Here is a 13,608-nt window from a genome sequence, read left to right on the forward strand (position 1 = left end):
TGTGAAGTGTGTAAACCTGGCGATTCACAGACCTGTGCCCTGGGGGATAAAAATATATTATATGTTTATAAAAAAAATTAAAAAAATTAAAAAAATAGTACTATAAATTCTGTAGACCAAAGATAGGCCCATTGTGTTTCAGATATGATTGTGGAAAGAAAAGAAAATTTCTCTTTGTTCCTTCATAGTCACATCCAAAGTATTAGATTTCATACCTTAAAATTGCATTCACATAATTACTTTCAAGATCTTTAAAAAATGTTTGAACATCAGAGCTTTTAAAAGCTGTTATTAACTTTTAGCTTTATTTCATTATATAGTTTTATTTAAAATGAATTCAAAGAAATAAGAGTAGTTCAGAAGTTGATCACCTTGGGGAAGGAATTTGCATTCCAGAGAAAATTTAGGAACTCCATACTTATATCTCATAAACAGAAAAGATCTAGATTTTTTTAGGGGTGGAAGCTTATACAATTCTGAGGGTCTCTTTAAGACAAAGAATACAAAATTAGTAGAATAAAGTGTCCTCAGCTCCACTGACATCATCCAACAGGATTTTGCCATTGACCATTTTAGTATTACCAATGGGAGTGGAAATCTGATGGAAGGGATACTAGAGTGGAGAAAGATAGTGGTCTTAACCAATTGTAAATCTGTATATGTTTGTATATGGTCTTAACCAATTGTAAATCTGTATGTGTTTGTGAATTTTACCAAAACAACAACAACAACAAGCTTCATGGTTAATCTTCTGACCCTAAGTAAATGTTTTAGCTCCATATACATTTCAATGCTTTGTGCATGGGAAAATATATATCCTACTACTGAATATTCAGATTAGTTCAAAAAAAATCAAAGGTGATATCACTCATAAGAATGAAAAGCCTTTTACAGATATGTTTGTTGGATCATGTTTCAATATTAGAACTCCTCTGAAAAAATATCTTAACTTTTAGTAGATATTTGGGATAAATACAGAATAATGAGTGGGTTTCACATTTTAGGTGGATGCCAGTATAAAATGCCAGACCAGTCCACCTGAGAATATCTTGCCTTCAGAACAGATGGGATTCCTTATTTCAGAAGTGGGGCCTGCTAGCAAGCCAAGTAAAGATGCAGGTTTATCTACTCCAGCCAGATACAGAGAGCGAAGAAGCAACTCACAGCAAGGAAAGTCCCCTGGTAAGGATTATTGTGCTCTAGTATACTAGAATTAGAACGATAGTATGGAATTAATATATGAATGACAGTTTTTTTCGGAGTCTTCATTTTTATTAATAATTATATTATACTTACCACATTGCTTTTTTATGTAACTGTAATTCTAACTCTATGTGTTTTCTTAATTATTCTTGAAAAGTGTGTAAAAGTTATTTTCCTAGTATTGCATGTATGTATTTTCCTACTATTGCAGCTTTCCAAGAGATAGAACATATTAAGTAAAAGCAAAGGAAAATAAGTTATTCAACTTGCAGATGGCAAGGATGAAGAGTGACTTAACAGCTGCTTCAAGTGCCAAAGACTTTATCATTTTTAATGTACTTATTTTCTTACTAACAGAATGTAGGACAAGAGGGGATATGCTCAAACTGTGGCAGAAAAGAATTAGATGGTCATTAATGACATTATCCCAAGCACATTATAAAGATAGTATGAAATATGACTTCTTTAATCAGTGGTATTGTTTTTCTTGTGGTTTGTAGGAATCTAGAATTAATGATAGTTTTAGGCACTTAGAGTTGTTTCCTTTTTTTTAAATTTCATATTTTATTTATTTGACAGAGAGAGAAATCACAAGTAGGCAGAGAGGCAGGCAGAGAGAGAGCAAGAAGCAGGCTCCCAGCTGAGCAGAGAGCCTGATGCAAGGCTTGATCCCAGGACCCTGAGACGGTGGCCTGAGCCAAAGGCAGAGGCCCAACCCACTGAGCCACCCAGATGTCCCCATAGAGTTGTTTCTCCTATTTTTATTTATTTATTTATTTTTTAGAGAGAGTGAGAGAGAGTGCATGTGGGTAGTGGGAGGAGGGACAGAAGGAAAAGAGGAGAATTTTTTTTAAGATTTATTTATTTGGGGGGTGGCTCAGTCATTAAGCATCTGCCTTCAGCTCAGGTCATGATCCCAGGGTCCTGGGATCAAGCTCTGCATTGGGCTCCCTGCTCAGCAGGAAGTGTTCTTCTTCCTCTCCCACTCCCCCTGCTTGTTGTGTCTCTCTCTGTCAAATAAATAAATAAGATCTTTTAAAAAAATTTATTTATTTTAAAGAGAGAGGGAGCATGAGCAAGAGGAAGAGGGAGAGTCTCAAGAAGACTCCCTGCTGAGCACAGAACCCAACACAGGGCTTCATCTCACTACCCCAAGATTATGATCTGAACAGAAACCAAGAGTCAGACCCTTAACGATTGCTCCAGCCATGCACACCAGAGGGAGAAAATCTTAAGCATGCTCTATGCTCAACATGGAGCCTGGTGCAGGGCTCAATCTCATGATCCTGAAATCATGACCTGAGCCAAAAATCAAGAGTTAGACACTCAACCTACTGAGCCACCTAGTTGTCCCTGTTGTCCTGTTCCCAAGGTAACTGGACAAAACCATTTTTAAAGAAGACAGTAACATCTAATAAAACATGTTTCTTTATATGATTCAAAAACAAGTCGGGGCGCCTGGGTGGCTCAGTGGGTTAAAGCCTCTGCCTTTGGCTCAGGTCATGATCCCAGGTTCCTGGGATCGAGCCCTACATTGGGCTCTCTGCTCAGCGGGGAGCCTGCTTCCTCCTCTCTCTCTGCCTGCCTCTCTGCCTCCTTGTGATTTCCGTCTTTCAAATAAATAAATAAATCCTTAAAAAAAAAAAAATGTCATCAAAGTCTCCAGTGGCCAACTTTAATATTCTCACACTGTATGCATGACAGAAGCATGCAATTCAGGTAGCATTAATCAGGTCGGACAATCGTTTTAGCCTATAAAAATTGAAAAATATTGAGAACTTCTCTGAGAAATTCTCCAAAAGGTAAACTGATAGTGATATGATCAAGATCTTACTCAGACTTATAGGGTTCTTTCTGCAAAACACTTTTTAGATGAAAGTGTTTTAGTTTTAGTGTTTCTGCAAAACACTTTTTAGATCACTCATCGTATTTATTAAACTTAGCTTGTATAGTCACTTTTATTTGAATATATGGTTCAATCCATGATGAAACATTAAAATTTTTCACCATTGAAAATGTTAAAGACATAGACTGAAGGCAATTTAGAAAAGGACAGGAACTAATATTTGCTGCATACCCATTTTTATGCCATAAAAAACATTGAATGTGATATTGTCATCATTTTAAAGATTGGGAAAATTAGGCTTGGAGAGGATAAGTAACCTGTCTGCAAAGAGAAATGAATAAGGTCACACATTTATTAATGTAGCTAATATTCTACTCATAATCACTCTGCTGAGTGATCCTTGGATACCTAAAAGTATTTAAGTTTCATGTAGTCCTACTTGTTTTTTTTGGGGGGGGGGTTGTTTGTTTGTTTGTTGTTTGTTCTTATTGTCTGTGTTTTTGGTGTCCTATCCAAGAAATCATTGCCAAGACCAATGTCATGAAGTTTTTCCTCTATGTTACCTTCCAGGAGTTTTATAGTTTAGGTCTTACACTTAGGCCCTTAGCCCATTTTGAGTTAATTTTTGACTATGATGGAAGATAAGGATGCAACACCATTTTTTTGCATGTGGATATAGTTTTCATACAACATTTGTTGGAGAGATTGTCCTTTCCGCATTGAGTGGTCTTAGCATCTTAGTGGAAGATCATCTGACCGTATAAGTGAGCCTCTCTAGTCTAGACCATTGGTCTGTTTGTAGTTCTTTATGCTAGTACCATGTGATCTGTTTAACCTCTCAATTCTGCCCTTGTACAAAACCAGCCATAGACAATATATAAGTGAATGATTATGGTGGTGTTCCAGTAAAGCTGTATTTACAAAAACAGGTGCTCGGCCCAATTTTATCCAGAGGTCATAATTTGCCAACACTTGAATTAAACTGACAGCTTCTTTCTGAACAACAATAATGGAAACCAGAAAAGGGTAAAGTCATGTTTTTTACTATAAGGAAAGAAAATGGCAATCCTAGAAGTCTTTACCCAGTTAAAAAAATAATCCTTCAAAAATGAAGGCAAGATGATGAAAACAGTTGTATTTTTTATTTTTTTGTTTTTAAAGATTTTATTATTTTTTTTTTGACAGACAGAGATGACCAGCAGGCAGAGAGGCAGACAGAGAGAGAAGGGGAAAGCAGGCTCCCTGCTGAGCAGAGAGCCCAATGCAGGACTTGATCCCAGGACCCTGGGATCATGACCTGAGCTGAAGGCAGAGGCTTTAACCCACTGAGCCACCTAGGCACCCTGAAAACATTTTTAGATAAACACAAAATTGAGAGCATGTGCCATAACAGATCAGCACTAAAGGAACTTCTACAGGGTGTTCTTCAGGCAGGAGGAGACTGTGGTAAAGGTATTGATTAGTATGGGCTTTGATGAATCAAGAGTACATACTGTAGCTTTTAGGGTAATCACCAACAAAATAGAAATAATCCAAAGGAAGGCAGGAAAGGGGAAAAAGGGAAGGAAAATAACACAGAGAACAAATAATAAAATGGTGGAACCAAATTTCACCAGTGCAATGATTATATGTAAATGGTCTTAAAAATTTTAATTCAAAGGCAGAAATTGCTAGAATGGATAAAAGAGCAAACTCCTACAATAGGCTGGCTATAGGAGACATGTAGCTTAAAAGTAAGTGGATGGGAAAAGATATAACATTCAAAAAGGAAGTATGAAAGACTGCAATGGTTATTTTTAAATATTGATAAAACAGACTTTTTTTTTTTAAAGATTTTTATTTATTTATTTGACAGAGAGAGATCACAAGTAGGCAGGGAGGCAGGCAGAGAGAGAGGAAGGGAAGCCCGATGCAGGGCTCGATCCCAGGACCTGAGTCGAAGGCAGAGGCTTAACCCACTGAGCCACCCAGGCGCCCAGATAAAAACAGACTTTAAGACAGAGCATTATAAAGGGTCTGCGTCATAATGGTGAACAGTTCATCATGGAAGCATATCAATTATAAATGTATTTTTGTGTAATAAGGGCTTTAAAATATATAAAGTAAAAATTAACAAAAAGAGAAATAGGCAATTCCTCAATATAGTAGTATATATTTTTAAAGGTTTATTTATTTATTTTAGAAAGATCATATGCACATACATGTGGAGGGAGGGACAGAGGGAGAGAATCTTCAAACAGACTCCCCGCTAGGCATGGAGCCCAGTCTGATGAGCCATGAGATCATGACCTGAGCCAAAATCAAGAGTTGGATGCTCAACTGACTGAGCCACCCAGACATCCCTACAGTAGGATATTTTAACATACTATCTAAGTAATTGATAGAATAACTAGAAAAAATATTAGTCAAGACATAGGACATCTCAACAACATAATCAGCCATCTTGATCTAATTGGCATTTATAGAACACTGCATCCCAAAACTACAGAATATGTATTATTTTCAAGTGCACATGGTACATTCACCAAGATAGGTTTTATATTGGGCCATAAAACAAGTCTTAATAAATTTATAAGAATTAAAATCATACAAAGTGTATTCTCTGAATACAACAGAATTAAATTAGAATCATTGATAATTGGGTGTCTGGGTGGCACAGTCAGTTAAGTGTCTGACTCTTGGTTTTAGCTCAGGTTGTGATCTTGGGGTCTTGAGATCTAGCCCTGCATCAGGCTCTGCACTCAGTGCAGAGTCTGCTTGAGATTCTCTCTCCCCCTTCCCTCTCCTGCTCATGCTTTCTTTCTCTCTCTTTCTAAGATGAATAAATCTATCTTAAAAAGAAATCAGTGACAATGAAGTAACGAAGAAGACTTCCAGTATCTGGAAATACAGTGATATACTCTAAATAATTCATAACTCAAAGACAAAATCTCAAGAAAAATTAGAAAATATTTGGAATTGAGTGATAATAAAAACACATCAGTTTGTGAGATGCATTTAAACAATGTTAGCATGAAATATGTAACTTTGTAATTATTTTTTATTTTTATTTTTTAAATATTTATTTATTTTAAAGAGAGAGAGAGTGCATGTATGAGTGGGGCCAGAGGCGGGGCTTGATCTTACAACCTATGAGACCATAACCCATGAGATCATGACCTGAGCCAAAACCAAGGGCTGGATGCTTAAGTGACTGTGAGCCACCCATGTGCCCTAAAATGTGTAGCTTTAAATGGTAGTATTAGAAAAGAAGTAAGATCTAAAATCAATGACCTGAAGTATTGCTATAAGAAGCTAGAAAAAAAAAAAAGAAAAGTAAACCAAAGTAAACATGAGGAAGGATATACTAAAAATAAGAATAGAAATCAGTGAAATAGAAAATAGTTGAGAAAATTAACAAATATAAAATTGACTCTTTGAAAAGATCAACAAAATTGGCAAACCTCTAGCTAAACTGATCAAGAAAAAAGAAAACCCAAATCATAACTATCAAGAATGAAAAAGAGATATCCACCCCAGAACTTATGGATATTTACAGGATAACAAGAGAATACAGGGGACAGTCTTATATTAATTTACAACACAGTTAAATATTTTGAAAAATACAACTTAACAGAATTCACCCAAGAGCCAGGTAAATAGCCCTATATCTATTCAAGAAGTTGAACTGGTTATCAAAGACTTTCTTAAAGTAAGAATCCTCATGAAAATAGATGTAAAAATCACTATCAAAATATTAGCAGATTGAGTCCAACAATATTTAAAAAGGATAATACTCCACAACCAAATAGAGTTTGTCTCAGGAACGCAAGGCTTGATTGATTTTCAAATGTTAAACAATGTTACTTGTTATATTACAGAATAAAGGAGAAAAACTTTCTGATGATCTCAATAGATGTAGGGAATGCACTTGAAAAAATTCAGTACTTGTTCATAGTAAAACCCTCAACAAAGTAGGAATAGTGGAAGATTTCTCAAACTGATAAATAACATCTCTAAAATATGTATAACAAAGATCATGGTTAACGGTGAGAGACTACTGTATACATTAGAGACTGGGAACAAGGCAAGGACACCCTTTTTCACCACATGTAATACAGTATTGTCCTGGTGGGTCTACCATTGCAGTAGGTAAGAAAAAGAAATAAAAGGCATAAAGATTGAAAAGAAAGAAGTAAAAGTATTTGCAGATGGTATGACTGCTCATCTGAAGAAAATCTAGGGAATCTACAAAGCAACTGCTAGAACAAATAAATGAATTTAGCAAGGTTGTAGGACATAAGATTGATACCCAAAAATCAACTGTATTTCTCCAATCTAGCAGCACACAATTGGAAAATGAAATAAAAACGATAAGACCAAAATCATAAGATACCTAGAAATAAGTTGAACAAAAGATGTCCAAGACCTCTACATTGAAAGAAATTAAAGAAGATATAAATGGAAAGATATGCCATATTCATGTATAAGAAGATCCAATTTTCTTAAAATGAGGATTCTTTCCAAATTCATCTGTGAACTCAGTGCAATCCCAATCAAAATTCCAGTGGATTTTTTTTTTAATTACAAGCTGATTCTAAAATTTAAAAGGAAATGCAAAGATCAGAGAATTACCAAAACAATCTTCAAAAACAAAAGGTTAGAGGAGATTTTACTGATTTCAAGACTTAACAGAAAGCTATAATAATTAAAATAGTTTGATATTTGTGAAAAGATAGGCATAAAGATGAATGATACAAGGGTCCAGAAATAGATCCATACATATGTGGTCAGTTGCTTTTTAACTGTGGTGCCAAGGCAATGTAGTGGAGAAAGGAAAAGTCTTTTCAACAAAAATTAGTATTGACCCATACCTCACACCTTAAATAAAAATTAACTTAAAATGAATTACGGACCTAAATATAAAACTCAAACTTCTAAAACTTCTTGGAAAACTTCTTGGAAAAAAAAAAAAAAGAGGAAAAGCTTTGCTACTTTGGAGTAGACAAAGTGGTCTTGGAACACAAAAAGCATGATTAATAAAGAAAAAATTGATAAATTGGATTTCATCAAAATATTAAACTTTTGCTCCTTGAGAGACACCATTAAGAAAATGAAAAGGCAAGCCAGAGTCTAAGAGAAAATATTGACAACATACATGTCAAAACAAAGTCCATACTTAGAACATAAAAAGAACTCTTTTTTTTTTTAAAGATTTTATTTATTTATTTGACAGACAAAGATCACAAGTAGGCAGAGGCAGACAGAGAGAGAGAGAGAAGCAGGCTCCTGCTGAGCAGAGAGCCCAACATGGGGCTTAATCCCAGAACCCTGAGATCATGACCTGAGCCAAAGGCAGAGGCCCAATCCACTGAGCCACCCAGGTGCCCCTGTAAAAAGAACTCTTATAATGCAACTCAAAAATGGGGGAATGTATGAAGAGACGTTTCACAAAAGATATACAAGTGGCCAATAAACACACGAAGAAATGTAACATGATAAATCATTAGGAAAGTCAGATTAAAACTATAATGTACTTGTAATTTCTCTCTGTCAAATAAATAAATAAAATCTTTAAAAAAAAAAAACTATAATGAGATATCACTACACACCCATTAGAATGCCTAAAATTTTTAAACTAAAAACATGACCATGCTAAGTGCTGATGAGACAGCTAGAACTGTTCAGATATTGCTAGTGGGATTAAATAGTGTAACCATTTGGCATTTTCTTAAGAATATAGTTAAAGATACACTCACCACAATTTATGAATTACATATAAATTACAGTATATCCATACAACGACAGAATACTACTCAGCAATAAAAAGGAACACATTATTATTATATACAAATTATTATGCTGATGTGGTCCTTGGGGAATATACATTTCTTTTTTTCACTTTTTTTAAAACATTTTATTTTTAAAGTAATCTTTATACCCAATGTGGGACTCGAACTCACAACCCTAAGATCAAGAGGCATCTGCTCTACAGACTGAACAAGCCAAATACCTCTGGAATATACATTTCTATGGAGCAATCCAGTTTTTGCTGCCTACTTTTTGCTAGAGTGGATCTAAAAGGTCAGAGGATTACTTTAGAGGCTGAACAGTCACACATCATACAAGCATGCCAGGCTTGTTACTTATCTGGCATTTCAATTCTTTAAAAAAAAAAAAAAAAAAGACTATGCTTTGTTTGCTTTTGGTCATTCCAGATGTGAGTTATAACAGGGATCTCATTTAGGTAGATTTTAAGCCTGACAAGTCTGGAATTTGATTTACTGTCTATACTTCGCCCATCCCTTTCATTCAACCTAATGGAACCTGTATTGAGATCATCTAAAAGAAGGGGTTTTATTGGAAGGATAACATCCTTAATCTGATCTTTGCCATAGAGCTTTCTCCCATTATCTATCAGTAGCACTTGAGAAAAGCTTGAGGACCTCTTACCACTATTTCAGGTTGGGATAATGAAGCAATGGGGTGCATAATCCAAATTATTGAACTCTAGACAATAAGTTATCAACCACAGGCAGAGAATCATTCCCTTCCATCTCTGCTTGCTCTCCTCCGGCTACCTCTAGTCCAAGTTCATCTCTTATTTTAGGGCTTTGCTGAATATGTCAAGAAACAGCGAGCACATGGTAAATTTTGTCAGCCTTTCCTCCTATGGTTGCATGCTCTCTTGGTGTGTGGTCTGCCTTCCAGGGCTATCGCAGCAACAATTTTATCAGATGTTGTGATATGGGTTACAAAGATCATTGGCATTCTAACCTGCTGTGTCTTAATTACTTGCTGTTTGACTACTAAGCCAATACCGTGTATTTTAATTTGAATAATAGCAGCACTCACTTCTAGATTCTAAATTCCCTGTTAGCCCACATGTAAGTTAGGCTACTGTAACAAACAGAACAAAAAAACCAGTAGCTTAAACAGTTCAGAAGCTTGTTGTTCTCAGTCTGATACAGTCTGAGAGTAAGCTGTTGAGAGCTGATGTGGCACTCTCTCTGGTACCCCTTAGGTATTCCGTGGTTAAAAAAAGCTCACCACTCTATCAGTATGTCAGCCAGCATCCTGCTATAAATATCCTTTCCTTTTATGAGCATAATCATCGCTTCTGCTCACACCAGTTTGACTAGAACTTAGTCACACGGTCAAACTAGCTGCAGGGAAGCTTGGAAATGTAGTCTTATTTAGGCTGGGGACCACCTGCCCGTTTAAACACCACCATGATTTTTAAGGGAAGAATACTTATTAGGAGAGAACTAGAAGTCTCTTTTGTATGGACTAAGAAAATATTTATAATAAAATATAAAACATTGTATTAGTAATACATAAAGGTTTCTACAAACCAATAAGAAAAAGGCAACCCAATAAAAGTAAATAAAATGATACTAATCATGTGCTCGTCAGAAGAAACACAGTGACCAATATGCATATAGAATGATGTTGAACCCCTCAGAGAAATCAGTAGAGAAATACAAATTAAATCAGCCAAAAAGTTGTTTGTTTGTGGGTTTTTTTTTTTTTTGGCAGTTTGATTGGCAAAACTTAAGCTGTTCCTAATATCCAGGTTTGATAAAATTTTAGGAGAAAAGGAACCTCTCCTCTACTGTAACTGGAATGTAAATTTGTATAGCCTTTTGGAGGGCTTAGTCATTATCTGTAAATAATTAAAATGCTCATATGCTTTGATTTAAGAATTCCGCTGTCAGAAGTCTCTCCTACAGAGTTCATTTTTGTATCATTTATGATAGCAAAAATTTGGAAAAAGCATAAGTGCCTGACAAGAGGGACCTAGATATGAAAAATTAATGTAATGAAATGCTATGCAACCACTTAAGAATATAAAATAACTTGATATGTTGTTACTCGAAAAGATAGTAAGTGTTCATGATATGTTAAGTGGATGAAGCAAGTTTTGTAGCACAGTATGTCTGGGACAGCCTCCTTTCTAGAAAGAAAAAGTACATACTATATAATTATAGAAAAAATATGGAAGTATATGATAAAAGTGATTGATGTAACAGTGGTTACCTCTGGGAAAGTAGAATTGGAAGTGTAGAAAGGTACTTTTTTACCTTTCGGTTTCTGTATGAGTATACACAATAGTGGGATTATGGGAAATTTTCACTCCCTTTTTGTATTTTTCTAGATATTTTATTTTTTATTTTTTATTTTTTTTAAAGATTTTATTTATTTATTTGAAAGACGGAGATCACAAGTAGGCAGAGAGGCAGGCAGAGAGAGAGAGAGAGGGAAGCAGGCTTCCTGCGGAGCAGGGAGCCCGATGCGGGGCTCGATCCCAGGACCCTGAGATCATGACCCGAGCCAAAGGCAGCAGCCCAAACCACTGAGCCACCCAGGCGCCCCCTAGATATTTTAAATTTAAAAAAAAATTAAAAAGTATTTAAATATTTTAAAGTTTTCCTATAGTATAAGTTTAAAAGCATTAAAATAATTGGAATGGGAAATTTTAAGAATATTTTGAAAAAATATTTATACTCTCCCCCTTTTTAGGATTTATTTATTTAAGAGAGAGAGAAAGCGTGCAAGTGGGGAGGGGCAGAGGAAGGAGGAAAGAGAATGCTGAGGGCTGAGCCCGATGTGGGGCTTGATTGCATGACAGATCGTGACCTGAGCTGAAACCAAGAGTTGGACGTTAAACTGACTACACCATGAGGCACCCCCACATCCCAGTTATTAATCTGACTTTGGAGGTTTAGATATGATTGACTCAAGCTAACCTTATCCCACACCTAAAATGCTTTTCCAAGATTTTGTAGAATTTCTAGGGCTTACAGTGGTGTTTAAAATTTGTTTGTTTAATTTCAATTCATCCATTTCCCACTTCTTACAACACTTCTCTTCTGTCTTCTCCATGCTGTAATCACATGTAGAACTTATCCCTCTTCCTTTGATTTCTACCTTCCCCTGGGCCTTTATATTAGGCATTTGTATGTGTTCAATACTTTTCTGAAGGATGGTAGAAAGGGTTTGCCTTTAGAATACTGCCAATAATTTTAAATGGAATGTTGTCCATCTTTCTTTTTATTTTTAAAATTTTAAAAAATATTTTATTTATTTGAGGGGGAGAGAGAGAGAGAGAGAGCATGAGAACAAGTGGGGTAAGGAGCAGAGGGAGAGGGACAAGCAAACTCTGTCCTGAGCTTGGAGTATGACAAGTACAAGAAGTCTCACGACCCTAAGAGCTGAAATCAAGAGTCGGTTGCTTAACCGACCAAGACACCCAGGTGCTCCTCCAACTTTCTTTTTAAAAGAACTTCAGTGGGGCGTCTGGGTGGCTCAGTGGGTTAAGCCTCTGCCTTCGGCTCAGGTCATGATCTCAGGGTCCTGGGATCGAGTCCTATATTGTGCTCTCGACTCAGCAGGGAGCCTGCATCCCCCCTTCTCTCTCTCTACCTGCCTCTCTGCCTACTCGTGATCTCTCTCTGTCAAATAAATAAATAAAATCTTAAAAAAAAAAAAAAAAAAGACCTTCAGCACTTTACCACTTTTTCACCTTTCCTTGTCACTAATCACTATGGTCTTTGCCTTGTCGTCTTTCCTTGTATTGGCGCTATACCTTCTCTGTTTTTTTATTTTTTTTCTTACTTAAGGAGAGAAGTTAAGCATTTCATCTATTTCCTAATGTCTTTGAGGCCTTATCTTCCCCACCCAAAACAATCTGACAAGATATAGTCTCTACAAAGACAGTTACCTCCCCATGAGGAATTCTGGTACCTGCTGTTAAAATAATAATTTCATCTCTTTCACTATTGTGGTTATAAGTGTAACTGATTAAGTAATTAATACATTAATTATCCTTATTAACTCTTCATGTTGGTTTTTTTTCCCCCCTAAATAAAATCTTATCCTTTGGTCAGTGGTGTCGACAGCTGAGTCTTAATTGACCTTGGCTTCCTGCTGGGAAACACAAGAGTTGTGACATACTGGCATTATTAGAACATCTGATCACATTTCCATTTTATTAGGGGCAAGGAGTAAAATAACTTATATTTAAACTAGAACCTCTTTGCTAAAAAGTTAGCTTTTATAATGAGAATGCATACATAAATACAATTCATGAAGTATGAAATTGTTCTACTTTGATAGAAGTTAACCTAATGGTCCATGAAATAGCTGTATACATGGCTGTATATAGGGTTCTGTGGGATTAGAAGACCTTAATCAAAGTCCGTGTAAGAGTTATATACTATTTACTCAAGGCAGTATGGCATAGTTGACAGGAAGAAGGCTTTTGGTTTTAGAAAAACCTGTATTAAAATTAAAACCTAAATTAAATAAAAATTGTTTAAATTTTTTAAAATTTATTATTTATTTTGAGAGAGAGCATGAGTGAGGGGGAGGGGCAGAGGGAAAGGGAAAAGCAGACTCCCTGCTGAGCAGGGAGGCTGGTGCAAGGCTCCATCCCAGGACCCTGGGTTCATGACCTGAGCCGCAGGCAGACATTTAATTGACTGAGCCACCAGGCACTCCTAAATAAAAATTCTAAAATCTGGAAGCATTTACCGTGGTAATCTTGGACATAGTTGCCTTACTGAGCCTCAGTTACA

The 13,608-nt window shown here is 35.9% G+C and overlaps 1 protein-coding gene across 1 annotated transcript in view; it reads left to right on the forward strand.

The window, feature by feature from the left end:
• Positions 1 to 13,608, forward strand: part of HSF5 (heat shock transcription factor 5) — a 48,228-nt gene that overhangs the window by 23,111 nt on the left and 11,509 nt on the right. Inside the window, exon 5 of the mRNA XM_082705911.1 lies at positions 1,005 to 1,182. Coding sequence (XP_082562037.1) covers positions 1,005 to 1,182 — 178 coding nt within the window. The remainder of the gene's footprint in view (positions 1 to 1,004; positions 1,183 to 13,608) is intronic.

Source organism: Mustela nivalis, assembly GCF_964662115.1.
Source record: "Mustela nivalis genome assembly, chromosome: 17".
Classification (NCBI taxonomy): Eukaryota; Metazoa; Chordata; class Mammalia; order Carnivora; family Mustelidae; genus Mustela; species Mustela nivalis.